The sequence below is a fragment of the Juglans microcarpa x Juglans regia genome, chromosome 2D (assembly GCF_004785595.1).
Source record: "Juglans microcarpa x Juglans regia isolate MS1-56 chromosome 2D, Jm3101_v1.0, whole genome shotgun sequence".
Lineage (NCBI taxonomy): Eukaryota > Viridiplantae > Streptophyta > Magnoliopsida > Fagales > Juglandaceae > Juglans > Juglans microcarpa x Juglans regia.
Window position 1 is genome coordinate 4,864,990 of NC_054596.1, and position 14,993 is coordinate 4,879,982.

At 33.4% G+C, this 14,993-nt stretch overlaps 1 protein-coding gene across 1 annotated transcript; it reads left to right on the forward strand.

The window, feature by feature from the left end:
* Positions 1-1,482: 1,482 nt before the first annotated feature.
* LOC121248062 (cytokinin hydroxylase) lies at positions 1,483-4,988 on the forward strand. The gene is made up of 5 exons (XM_041146418.1): positions 1,483-1,989; positions 2,143-2,369; positions 2,556-2,797; positions 3,067-3,448; positions 4,334-4,988. Exons 1-5 carry the CDS (start codon positions 1,704-1,706, stop codon positions 4,754-4,756), a joined length of 1,560 nt encoding a protein of 519 aa, XP_041002352.1. The 5' UTR covers positions 1,483-1,703; the 3' UTR covers positions 4,757-4,988.
* Positions 4,989-14,993: the final 10,005 nt, after the last annotated feature.

Consider the following 14,993-nt stretch of genomic DNA (forward strand, 5'->3'; position numbering starts at 1 on the left):
ATCTCCCTGTTGTAGAATGTCCGGTTTGAACCATAACTACTGCCCAATAAACGAGCCCGTCACTACAGCACCACCAAACTATCAGCCGATCTAAGTAATCAGAGAGCACAAGTAACCTGATCATGATCTATAGATTTGTTTGCTCCTTTGAATCCATCGTACGTAACTGCAAAATTATCAAAAACCAAGGAAGACAAATAGTTCAGGAGCAACAAAATGAGCTGGCAAATTAATTAAGAGTCATCATTAAAAAATTGCAGAACCTAGTCATGAGTTGTTAAATTAAGTATCTTTCCCTTGATTAATCCACATTTAGAAACAGTTTTATAGATACAAATTTGGGATGGAAACATAATTCTCTATCCAATATTATAGAACAAAATTTAAAGATAATTACTTTGTCTAAACCGGAATTCTAGAAAAATGACTTTATATTCTGATAGGTCACTCAATTTTTTTTAATTGAATTTTTTAATGAACTTTTTATTAAATCAGAACTTGTTAAGTAAGCACCTAACTTATTTTTTATGAAAGAAAAATTTTACTCACTATCTTCACACCACACATACACGACAAATAATTTTTTAATTTTTTTCTCTTACTAATTAAACATGTGATTTATGGATGATGAGTAAAACAATTCAATTAGTTTAGTAAGCATATAAAAAATTAAAAAATTAAAATAGAAGTATGGTGTGTGGAGATGATGAGTAGTAAAACTCTTTATAAAAAATTTGTATAAACATGAGAATTCTCAAATTTAAAATGTAAAACAATTGAGATTAGGATTTTGCCCCTTTTTATATGCACATAATATATTTTTTTTATACTAGAGGGTGAGTAGTTTCAAATCTAAATTTTTCATCTGGAGAACCAAATTATATGCTATCAGGCTTTTGCAAAAAAAGAGAGTTTTTACTTTTTTATAGAGTTCAATACATGACATGATGTGCTAAAATATTGTAAAAATATATATATATATATATATATCATAGAGATTTAACAGATTAATTATTGTATGACTCATTATATTATTAAAAATTAAAAGTTAATTTTTTTAATGTTAGTTAATATATATTGATTTGTTGAGTGTATAAATAAATAGATATTTTTTGGTAACATAAATGGCACGATGAATGATGGTGAGACTGCTCATTTAATTAGCTGCCAATTATTGTGATTCGCTCCTCCTAATTAAGCAGAAATAAAGAGGGTCAAACCTACCTCGGTCAGAACTGTGCATTAATTCATTCCCCCCAAACACTCGTCGACGTACACGTTCTATATATGGAAAAATACCTTTGGCTGTAAAAGCTTAGCCCAGCAGTTACTCGTCAGCTTAACTTAAAAAGAATCAATTCAAATCTGTCAACATTTATAAGCTTCTTCCAATTTTGGTAAGATTGAGAATTCGAGATTATTTACCTTTTTCTCTTTGCACAGATACATATTGTAGTTTATAACGTCACTCACCTTCCATTTTAGAGAGATTATCAAATTAAGTACTGTGCGCTTCTGCATAATATTCATGGCCAGGCTTCCTTTCATTATAAATCAGCCTTCTCGGTTCACTAATCAACCAACCTCTTTATCTCTCTCTTTCTCTCTTCCTGATCTCTCTCTCGTGGGTGCGATTGAGAAATCTGCTACGCTTCTGATCTTTGTGGCCGGTGTGACCAGAGATTTTGAATTGCTTGGTGATCATGACCATGGCCATGGTGGTGCTCACAACTCTCTTGGTTCTATTCCTCTCTTTGTTGTTCAAAATTGCTCTCGACACACTTTCGTGCTACTTCATAAACCCAAGACGCATCAAGAAAGTCATGGAGAGGCAAGGAGTGCGTGGCCCCAAACCCCGGCCTCTCAAAGGCAACATCTTGGACATGGCTTCCCTTGTTGCCCAAACTACCTCCCAAGACATGAAATCCATCAACCATGACATCGTTGGCCGCCTTTTACCGCATTACGTAGCTTGGTCCGAACAATACGGTTGGCTTCTAATTCCTCAATTACTCTCCCATGATCGTATCATATATTTTTCCTCAAACTCGCGAGCGCGCACACACACATATGCTTGATATTAATCACTTAAACTTGCTTATTTCTTCTTCTTGTATACCTTCTGCTCCTTCTTTGCACCAGGAAAGAGATTTATGTTTTGGAATGGGGTGGAGCCCCGGATGTGTTTGACGGAGACTGAATTGATAAAAGAATTTTTGTCGAAGTACAGCACGACGTCCGGTAGATCATGGCAACAACAACAAGGGTCAAAACATTTTATTGGGAGAGGTTTATTAATGGCTAACGGCAAAGATTGGTATCACCAGCGTCATATCGTTGCCCGGACCTTTATGGGAGACAAACTCAAGGTACGATAAGATCGAAAATTCTAGCTTGATGATGATACGGCCATTATAAATATTGCCATCACTCAGCTTTCACTTCTCATGTTCTATATAATTTTTTGTTCTTTCTAGTTCGTTTTTCATAATGTTCTCAATAAGAGCGCTGTTACGAATGGTTGTTTTTCTTTTTCTTTTTTTATTTTTGCAAAGAGCTATGCTGGGTACATGGTGGAATGCACTAAGGAGATACTCCAATCACTGCAAAATAATGTAAAATCAGGCCAAACTGAGTTCGAAATTGGTGAATACATGACTAAGCTCACTGCAGACGTAATTTCTAGAACCGAGTTCGATTGTAATTATGAGAAGGGAAAGCAAATATTCCAACTCCTAACAGTTTTGCAGCGTCTCTGTGCCCAAGCAACCCGCAAGTTGTACCTTCCCGGAAGTCGGTGAGTTAACTCATCTGTTCGCATTTTCTTTGATGATCCATATATATATATATATATATATATATATATATATATATATATATATATAATTTTTTTTTTTCTTTTTTACGATTCTCTGCCTCTGATCATATAAATGGGAAATTAATATTTTGCAATCGGGTTTCATTACCGCATGCAATCTTTTATTTCTGGCTCCAGCTTAACTTCCAAGCCGCTAGTTCTGGAACTCCTCAAATTAACTGATCACCGGTAATTTAAATTTTTTTCAGGTTTTTTCCAAGTAAATATAATAGAGAAATAAAAGTAATGAAGATGGAAGTGGAGAGGTTATTAATGGAGATAATTCAAAGCAGAAAAGACTGTGTAGAGATTGGTCGGAGCAGTTCATATGGGACTGATTTGCTTGGTATGCTGCTTAATGAGATGCAAAAGAAGAGATCAGAGGGTGGACTCAGCATAAATTTACAACTAATCATGGATGAATGCAAAACATTCTTTTTTGCTGGGCATGAAACCACTGCCCTCTTACTCACATGGACTATAATGTTACTAGCAAGCAACACTTCTTGGCAAGATAAGGTTCGTGCTGAGGTGAAGCAGGTCTGCAATGGTGGAACTCCCTCTGTTGATCATCTCTCCAAGCTCACCGTGGTAAGAGAGCAAGATATTTTCTTTTTCTCTATTTTTATTATCATGACTATTTTTTAATGGCTGGGGTTGGGAGGAATACTAAAAGGGAAGGGTGGGAAGGGTGTAGGGGCATTTTGTCAGTTGCCACTAAAAAAAACAATGCTTTCAATAGTTTTAACTAAAAATGGCTTTTTCGCAAAAATTTTTACCTACCAGATCCTACTTCTAGCAGCAGTAGCAATCTTAAATCATAAACTCTTTAAGTATATTCGTTTTTAAATCCAATGCAATATGTCAAATTTTATAATTTTCAGCATATCAATAACTGACATATGGTGAATTAAAATTTTTGTAAATTTTTCTTTAATTATAAATAGCATTTTTCAGTTTTAGCACACTGTTATTATGATTTCTTTTGGCTAACATGATCAAATTCAAGCTTAGGTCTTCAAAAGTAAAACTGTGCAGTAGACATGCACAGCCTCTCTTTTTCTTTCCCAAGTAAACTAAAACCGAAAGGGAAAGCATTTATGGAACCGAGTCCACTCCGGTACTTGATGCTCCCCACTTGAAAATAATTTTTCAAGTGCTCATCAACTTCTTAGAGGGAAAACAATATTATATAAAAAATTGGAGAATCAGAATGATTCTTTAGTGGCTTGGCTGGTATTGAGCAGAGAGTCAAATGCCCAAAAGACGAGAGACGTCGGTCCACGGACTTGGCATTGGCTTTGATGGCAGAGCTGGTCTTAAAGATAAATTATATATATTCTAATGACATATATAATGCCAAAATCAGTTCCATTACCAAAAATCCTACCTTGGTCTTTGTCCCATGTATTCTTTATATTATGGATCAGTTCTTGCTTCCAATAATGGTAAACTTACCTTTGGTTTATCTTGCAGTTAAATATGGTGATAAATGAAACTCTTAGACTCTACCCGCCCGCAACTGTTCTCCCTCGAATGGCCTTGGAAGATATTAAACTAGGTGATCTGCATATTCCAAAGGGTCTATCAATATGGATCCCAGTGCTTGCAATTCATCATAGCAAAGAATTATGGGGCAAAGATGCAAACGAGTTCAACCCGGAAAGATTTGCTTCAAAGTCATTCACACCTGGGCGGTTCATCCCTTTTGCTGCTGGCCCCAGAAACTGTGTTGGCCAGGGTTTTGCCATGATGGAAGCCAAGATCATATTATCCATGTTGATCTCCCGGTTTAGCTTCACCATTTCAGAGAATTATCGTCATGCTCCTATCACCGTTCTCACAATAAAGCCTAAGTATGGGGTTCAAGTATGTTTGAAGCCCTTAATTATCCCTTGACATGATGCATATACATGAGATTTTGAAGTTAGAGAGCTAGCTTATTATGTTTTGTTGGGGGGGAGTCTCGATCGGATACATGGGCGTTCTAATCTTTCTATAAAGACTATATATCATTGTAATTTTTTTTCCTACATTAAAGAGTAAATTAGGTGATGAGATATCTCGATAAAGAAAGCAATTATGCTTGTAAGAGTTACACACGAATTAAGGAATAGGAAGTTAAAGAAAATTGGAAGAACCCTGATGATTTTGTTTTGGTATTTTTATTATATATTCTATAAAATATTGGCCGTCAAGTTACTTAGATAAGCCTAAAGTCCCATAATACAGAGGATTAAAGAAACCAAAACACAAAGGTAAAAAAGGGTTTCGATGCTCCATAACACTACAAATTCTTATCGGCTCGGCTTAATTCAACATTCAAATATATATGGCCAGTTAAGTTGTAGTAGACAAAGGTAGGGTGGATCAAACTCATCAAAGGATGCTTTAATTCCCAGCTGGCCAGCCACTTCTCACAGCAGTACTACTACTCTGCGATTCTCTGCTTCTCCACTACTCAATTTACCCCTCTCCCTCTCTCCCTCTCTCCCTCTCTCTCTAGTTTTAGCATCTTTCTTTGTTTCTTCTCCCTGTCGTGACTGCCTGTTATGTTATGTACCAGAAAAATCCTTTCCCAAGCTCCACGAGGGGGCGTACTGTAACTAGGGCACTTGTTAAAAAAAAAATCGAAAAATTGGTTGAGTCAGACCAAACCGGTGGGTATGTAAACGGTTTGGTGAGGTACGATTTTTATATTTTAAAAATTGATTTAAACCGGATCGAATCGATATATATATTTATAATTTTTTATATTATATTATATATATTATATACTAAATTGTAAATTAATATAACGTAAAATATTAATTTTAAATATAAACATTAATATTAAGTTATTAATATAAACTTATTATATATATATATATATCAATGATAAATAGATTTTTGGCATAATAAGTTATAATATATATTCTTTTTATAAATACATTTTTACACATTTGATCATATATACTCATATAAAAAGTCCAGAAGTTATATAGACTATAATTAAATTCAATGCTATATATACTAGGTATTAATTATTATAAAATAATGTACTTATATTATAATATATATAGACTAATAACTTAGCATATATATATGTAAACATCATATTATTACTAATATATATAATCTGTAAAACCGGACCGAAACCGAAAAAATAGAAAATTTCAGTTTCAGTAGTATATCGGACATCAAGTATCAGTTGTTAAATTTTCAAAACCGATGTATACCAGTTCGATTTTTAAAAATGATATAAAATTGGACTGAATTGAACCAATTACATCCTTAACTGTAACAATATAAACATTCATGAATTGTAAGTTAATTCTTATAAATTATGTGTTCATATGCATCAGGGGAAAAAAAGACTACAGATATATAGTTGTATATGCTAATATATTTGGCATTTCATGATGCATCCTTTTTTTTCTTTTTTTTTTTTTTGGTCCCGGTTAAGCGCCACCATTGACGATGTCGACAAAAAAGGCCAAAAACATATCCAATTCAGTGAATAGTACTAATTAAGGACTTAAGGAAATATTAGGATATACATTGCAAAGCGGAAGAATAGTAGTGTTACATACAGTCATACTGGAGTGTGCAAGTGTTATATAATCGTTTTGAAAAAAAGTAGAGTTTACTATTAAAATATTTTTTTTTTCATATGGATCTCATATTTATTCATTTTTTTAAAGTGATTGTGCGATATTTACATACTTACAATTACAACTATCATTTCTCATGGAACAAAAGCATGCAATAAAAACTAATCATGATGGTTTGCCATGGTTGATATGGACCTGCATTAAGTAGATATTGTGACAATGCAAGGACACATATATAATCATTTAACTATATATGGTCGTCGAAGAATGCCCTTCCAATTATCATCTTGCCCTATGACCAATAATATAGTATATTACCATATTTTATGTTAAATGCTATAGGCCACGCAGTAGTAGTACTCTGCCTTGATGCTCAGGAGCCGAAGAATACATGTATATATGTATACCAGTCAACACCTCCGGCCGGCCCTGCTCAGCTCGCCTGTTGGGGGCATGCATTTGAGTAGATCGATACAGGACAGCACTAAATAGAGAATGGTCATGTTGTTTATTACAAGGAAAATATGTTAAATGTATTAAAAAAATTAATTTTTTTACATATAAGTTATTGATGTATTAAAAATTATAAAATTTAAAATTTAAAATTTAAATTAAAAAAAAATTGATAAAATGAATCTTATTAATAAAAATAAAACTAACATTACTCTTATCACAAAGCTGCTATATATATATATATATATATATATTTTTTTTTTTTTTTGCATTCGATGGACAAATACAATGGTTTTAATGGTACCAACTGTGTTGCACCTAGTTTTTTATGCTAGCTGTACGTCCAATATCCGATCATAAAAAATTGCGGGGGCGAAAAAATTAGTTGCAATGTCCGAGACGAGTATGCTAAAAAGCTGCCAATTTATTAAAAATGGAGACGAAAAACTACAAAACTAATAAAATTAAATTAAATGGAGAAATATGACAAGCAGGAACATGAATCGTAGTAGCTAGGCAGAACTCAGAAGAGGTTGCAAATTTGATTCTCTCTTTTTATTTTTCTTTTTTGAGAGTTGGTCACGTATAATTAAAAACAAAGAAGTCACGTCATTAATATTTTGTTTCCGACATATATATATATATATATATATATATTTTATTATAGATGAGACTGATTTGGGGGCAAGTTGAGGCAGGCATGCAGGCAAGTTAGGGATGGGCAGAAACAGATGATTGATGATGACCTGTAGTCCTAATTATCTAGCTAGCACATGTTATGCATTACCCGGCCGGCCCGTATGCGTATTTTATACCTAAACATAAAGTAGTTTCTAATTCTTTATCACCCGACCATTAATTTGTTGAGGAAATAATAATAAAAAAAAGGACCACTTCATGATCACCATTTTAAAAAATAATAATAACTAAACCACTTAAATATACACGATAACCATAGTGGATTTATGGGCCTCGAATGCCAAAATGGAAGTCCTATCAAAATATTCGCCACCACAAAACAAATCAATCGTTAGAATATTGTGAATATATATAGGTCAAATTTTTGTCAAAACTTTACAGAGAATATATATATATATATGATCGCGTCAAACGAATTTGTAACGCCGAAAGCTAGGCTGATTAAGAGGAACTTGAAAACATAGAAAACTGAAACATGCAAATCCATAGGGAATTAGGATATCATTTAGATCTTTATCTTGTGGATCTGAAGTATATATGATCTGTTTACACGCAAAACCCGTAACAAATAATCATGAGTTCATTTAGTTACTAGAAATTCAAGAGAAAAAATTTGAAAGATTTTGAAAAGGAGATATAATCAGATACGCGTACGACATAGAAATCAAGCATTTTATTAAATTCAATAAAAAAGAAGAGAGGAGAGAGATCATTAAATGCAGAAAATAATAAAAAAGATCAGTGTATATATATTGACTTGGCTTGGTATCATATATACTACCTCGATCCTGATCACTTGATCTGATCCTTTCCAAAAAGGAGAAGTTTGTCCTTTAACGTGAAAGCTAACCTTGTTTTATGCGTGCTTGGAATATATAAAGCAAATAGAAACATCAATTATATATATGCTAGTGTATTCCACACGTACTGTGGAAAGAAGCTATTGCCCTTAGGTAAGTCTTACACGAGCTGAGATGTTTAATTTGAGCCCGAACATGAGCAGATTATAAGAAGGAGCTTTGCTACGTACAACCGCCCATGCAAAACCGATGTGTCACTGGGTGATGTGGTAATTTGTCACGTCATCATCTGATACAAAATATAATAAAAAATAAAAATGGAGAAATCAAGAAGACCATCGGAGTGAAACCCAGAAAGAAAGAAGAAGGACTACATGACTTTATACATCAGACTAGAACCTAGAAAGAAGGAAGAAGGACTGAAAGAAACCCAGAAGGAAAAAAAGAAAGACTGCGTGACTTTGTACATCAGATTGAAATCTAGAAGGAATGAAGAAAGAAGGTTTGAAAGCCAGAAGGAAGAAATGAATGCGTGACTTGGTTCATCAGACTGAAACCAAAAGTCTAAAAAATGCTAAGTCCATTTCGAAAGCATGACTTGGTTTATCGGATTGAAACAGAGTGAAATGAAGCATGTTGAGTGAAGATCATTTGGACTGAATACTGCTAGGTTTTGAAGCATTTGAATTTTTGTTCTCCCAAACCCATGTTCTCCCAAACCCATGTTCTCCAAACCCAATAAATCCTGCAAAAATGAGAACAAATTCTGTGTGATAAGCTTAATTTTTGAGTGGTAGATGGATATCATTTTGGTGTTTTACCTTCCTTCTTTGCATTTTTTATTAGTTTATACTTCTTTGCAAAGACATCCACATAATTTTGCATTTCTTGTCCTGTACACGAAATTAAGTGGTAAATATCAGTGTATTTTTTAGGGAGAATAGAACGCACGGAAGGAAAAAGCTTGGAGAATGAACAAAAGAAAAAGACTAGACCATTAGATGAAAAGAGAATAGAATAAAAACAGCATGTTTTGACTGTAAATGAAACACACCGTTTCATTAAAAGAAAATACCATTGCGTGGTTCATTCATAACCTGCTGCAAGCTTCAATTAAAACACACCATTTTATTAAATAATATGGAGATTACCCGGTGGTTGCACGGACGGGTTGAACAAAGCTTTGTTCTTCCACATAATGAGTGAGCAATATGTTTTGTATCCATTGGCAAGCTTCTATTGGCTGGTAACTGCTTATAATTAAGTGTGTTTCGCTTGAATAGTAATGCTTGCATTGCCATCTCAATCTCCATTCGTCGGAAATCAATAAATACCCTTTTTATAAGGAACGTAATTAAAACACAAACTAAGACGAGAAATTAAATATATATATATATATATATATAGTTTTTGTTTTTCTCTTCTTAATCACATTGACTGATGAATATATATAAAAGCAGGAAGAAAATTTAATTAGTAGTTAATATTGGGCTGAAAATGATATTTGATCAGGACAAATATGATCATCATGTTTATAAAAGATCAATAAAAAGAAAATCGTGATGATGTTATCAAGGCGCCTACGATTTCTTCAAGCCTTTGAGGAAGCTATCTTTTCTTGGCAACAAATGTATAATGCGGCGGCCGTGTGAAAAGCGTGATTTGATGTTGTTAAATATATATTCTGACTTATGAATTCACGTACGTGTTTAATTCCACCTATCATTTATATTCTCACATCTCTCTAGAATTTTGTGAATTTTACTATATATAAGAGAAATGATTGAGCCACTGAATTTTCGTATACCTAGCTATTTTGTACTTTTTTTTTTCTAATTTTTTTTTAATGATTAAGAAGGTATTTTTTAATAAGTTTTTAAATCTTATCTTATTTTTAAAAAATATTTAAAGTGATTTAAAAAATATTTAAAGAAAAAAAAATTACACTATTCGGTACCCATTAATCTTCTCATGTAGGACGAGGAGTACTAGCGCACGGCTCTTTACTAAAATCAACCATACTTGCGCCATTCTATAGCAGCTAGCTAGCAGATCAGATTGTGTGGATGATCAAATCAATTCCAGCTTGCTGCAAAACAAAACAAATCCAAGTTTAGTGCAATCTGCATCACGGACGCGTATTATATAATATTGGTGCACCAATCCTACTTGATTAGATATAAAGCTAACTAGCTTTGCCTTTCTTCATGCTATCAGTCTATTTCTAATCCAATAATATATAATAGATATAGATTAATTGGGATGTGTAAGTGTTACGTATAATTCTTTTTAAAAAAAAGTATAATTTACTATTAAAAAAATAATTTTTTTATATAAATCTTAAATTTATCTTTTTTTTTTTTTTTTTAAGTATGCAAACTCTAAAATTACAAATATCAGATAACTTGCTTGACTTTTGAATCAGCCGGTGGTATATATCTTCATTTTAATTTGGCACTAACGTCGTACGTACATTGTAATTATATCTTTGAGCACCGATCTTTACTGTACAAATATGTTTCTAGTTTGTATGCATGAGATAATATATATATATATATATATATATATATATAAGTAAGCCAGCCATACGGAATTAATAATTATAATATGATGGTGTCTTATTATAAAAAGGTTTTCCGGACGCACGCACACAAACATATAAAAGAGATTATCCTATGATTAGGATTAGATAGATATATATAAACATTTTCTTCTGTCCTCAGCTCCATCGCATGAGTGGGTGATCTTGTAGTAGTGGCCAAAAAGTGGTGGGTACCCTCACTCTCTCTCTGGTTGTATATAAATCGTACTACACAGAAGTCTCATACTCTATATATTACTTAAAAATATGTGATTTTACTTTTTTATCTTCATATTTCATATTTCATATTTCATAAAATATGAGGATAAAATGATAAAATCTTATATTTTTAAGTAATATGTAGAAATGCGAAGCTTATGTTTAGAATTTTTCGGTTGTGGATATGTGTAACTCCAAATGAGAGGCCCTACTGATCAAAGAGCTTAGAGAGTCAAAAAAATAAAATAAGCCCCTGCCTAGTACTAAATGATCTTATGCATGCCATAATTCTTTTCTATTGAATTAAAAATAAAGGGAATTATTGCATACATATTAAATCTCACCTCCCCCACCCACCTCCTCCCCACCATTCTATTCGCCTCATAGTACATGATGAAATTAATTAGTAATTAAATTTATTTTCTATTTTTTATCTAATCAAGAAGTGCTTTATAAATTATAAATTTTAGTACTTGAGTAAGGACAGTGCTTCTGTCTCAAAAATTATATTAAAAAAAAAAAAAAAAAAAAAAAAAAGGTGACTGCCGATCGACTGGCTAATTGGTTTAATCTCATATATTAATTAATCCGACGTTTGTCCTGATCCTTTGATAAGTATTGCTAACCATTCTTATACTTTTTCTTAATTTTATGTTATACCTCGTGTTAACATTATATTATATAAAATAAATAATAAATGAGAAATGAGAAGCCCCAGCCCCACCACCTCCTATATATATATAGCTAGCTGGTGATCATTAGTTAATTTATATCTTGAGAGTTAGGCAACTTGCTTGACTATATGTATATATATATATATATATAATGATAATATCTCCGAAATTTAGATTCATGAAAGTATTCTTTATCGCTCTTAAACATGTTTATTAATGCGCGCTTACAAAGTAGATCATCATCAGTGATTTGCACGCGCTTTAATATCGTATTGGCCATGGGCCGTACTCATGTGTAGCAGCCAGCTGGTAGTTTAGGAGTTAATTGTCTCATTAACTACTAAACCTCCAAATTATGATACTAATGGAGCATACGATATTTCCAAAACCTGGAAGATTAGGCTAAACGAAATCTAAATTCGTGCATGATATCTTTATCTTAAGCGAGCAGGCGCGCAAGCAATATATAAAAGATCGATCCTACCAAATCTCACAGACCAATTAACGATCTACTAGTTAGAACTTTCAAGATTTTGCTTTGAAGAAGTCGAGATTACCTTTAGATTAATTAATAATTAATTAGGGTATATATGTTTTGGACAGTTCATCGATCTTTATTAGATTTAGCGCTGGCAAATCTAATAAACTGGATTCATTAATTAATAATGGAACATCAACCAACCTTGACTATATATATATATATATAATTTCCTCCTACTAATAGAAAAACCCTTTTTTTTTTTTTTTTTAATTTCTGTATTTTTGTTTTTGCTTTTCCGTAGCTGAACCCACTCCTAGAAGCTGCCCTAGCTAGTCGTCCACAAGCTAGCTCCGCATTAATTGTGTCTCCTTCTATCAAGAGACGGTTCCTATTATTGTCACCATGCAAGTTGGGCCGGGGATAACGAGACAGATCCTTAATGTTGAGGAGGACGTGCAATATCCACAATCAGAAGGAGCAAGCCAACATAATAATGAACTCTATGATCATGTATATAAATCAGAGTACCCTAGCCTAGCATATATGCACCCCTACATGGGGATGATACCATTGCCAGCCTTGAGGTTGAAACGCGCGCATTAGTAGCTCACGTATATATCTATATAAAATTAATGACAGCTTTTGTCAAAGCAAACTTTTTATTGATACATATGTACAGTTGAATTGAGTTGAGTTTAAAATTAAAAATTAAATAAAATATTATTAAAATAAAAATTTTTAATATTATTTTTATTTTAAAATTTTTAAAATTTAAATTTTTTATTTAAAAATTTATAATAATTAGCTAAATAAGATAAGTTGAGAATGTTTTTTAATCCGTACAAACCTTAATCATCAACTGCTTCCGCAATCCACGTGAGTTGATTCGCATAGGCTGATAGGCGGCCGAGTGCATGGTGACAACTTGGATCAACTTGTACAGTTTCCATTTGACAAAATATATATTTTCACATTTCTTTCGGTCAAAATATCATCCATCAATTCATTCGATTCATTTACACACACACATACCTTCATGTGTTCCTAAGTTTTCTTTGGATTTTGGACCACTTTCCATGCATGCAGTCTGCATTATAATTTTTCAACGCTTATACTTTGTGGCCGTATTAATAGTGCCCAATGACTTGTTATTAGTATCTGATGAAGATCTATTCTATTGACTACTGGGAACAGTTTTCCCCATTGTCAGCCCATAAATATGAAGACTTCTGTTTTTGAACTAATTGATCTAATTTCTCTACTTTGTGAGAAGTGATCTATATACAGCCGATTGACCCAATCAATCAATCCTATCAAAAGATACTGAAGAATAATGGTCCCCATGAGCTTGCAATTTTCTTCTCAAAAGAATGATCAAGGCTTGTACCATAAAGTAGTCCTCCTCGTGAAGGGGTACTTATTTTCTTCTCCGAAATGAAAATACATGCCGACACATATTGACTCTTAACTATCGATCGAGTAATGAAGACTTTCGTAATTTTCGCATCTGCAACAAACTTTGTAAATCACTTTTTATATATGCATGTTACGAATGATATATTTTTCTCTCTTTAGGAAAAATTTCAGATCGAAGACATCCACCCAGCAGGAATTAAGTACTTTTTTTCCCAAACTTTTCAGTAGGTGAGTAGACAATCTTTGGTTGCATGGTATAGTTAGAGCACTCAAAAACTTCCAAGTGGTTAAGCAGCAAGGTGCTGCTTCCTGTGGTGATGCAAGGTCATCAGTTGCATATCACTCATGAAATGACAAGTTAGCCACAGGGCCCGTACGATAATATATCAACGAATCCTTTTATGGATAAAATGGAAAGTGTGTGGTCTCACAGATCGAAATCCATGAAATTGATATACCGGGGATGATAAGGCACACAAGAAGATTTTCCACAGGTCTCACCACCCATGATCTCTAAAGAAGTGGCTAGCTAGGCTAGGCTAAGTGGGAGGAGCACTTTCGTGCTGACTGAGCAAGATGAGAAAATGAGAAATTACCATCTGTCGGAAAAACCTCTGTGCTTCATCGTGTGCTTTTTTGAGTGTACGCTTATCCATTTTCGTATATCATGTTTAAAATGGTCTCAAATTCTCGAAAGGCCGCCTCATGATGAAACAGCATCATGGGAACTTTTACTTCCGCATTCCAAACAGCAGAAGCAGACCACCCATTAATTATATATAATACAGGTCAACCACGAGTCGGTAAGTGCTTTGCTGCCATGCCTGTCGTACGTGGTTCTGCATAGTTGGACGCGACTTCTCGGAGATTTAGCCGGTTTTTGGATTCACACTGCCTACATACGTAAGAAGATCATGCAATTTGTAAGAAAACGGATGTTCTTTGTGGAGGTTCACCTAAATGACTGATCAAATGAATTAAACGGCAAGACTTCGAATGGAAAGCGGCGGCTGCATGCTGCATGCTACCGTATATTTATATTCTAAAAACTCGGCCGCACGCGTTTAGCTAGGACTTTGATGAACGCCGACAAAAATATTTGATTTTGGAAGCTAGGTGATCAAAAATGTACGAGAAAGAATTTCTCAAGATTGATTTTCTAGAAGATTGGATGACAAGTATTTTGAGTAAAATGATTAAATATTGCTTCATATTTGGAT

What these genes read in the sequence shown, in the direction of transcription:
- LOC121248062 (XM_041146418.1), top strand. Translation starts at nt 1,704, where the DNA reads ATGACCATGGCCATGGTGGTGCTCACAACTCTCTTGGTTCTATTCCTC. An exon ending in AGCTTGGTCCGAACAATACG is followed by an intron (nt 1,990 to 2,142) that starts GTTGGCTTCTAA and finishes TCTTTGCACCAG; the next exon opens with GAAAGAGATTTATGTTTTGG. An exon ending in TTGTACCTTCCCGGAAGTCG is followed by an intron (nt 2,798 to 3,066) that starts GTGAGTTAACTC and finishes AATTTTTTTCAG; the next exon opens with GTTTTTTCCAAGTAAATATA.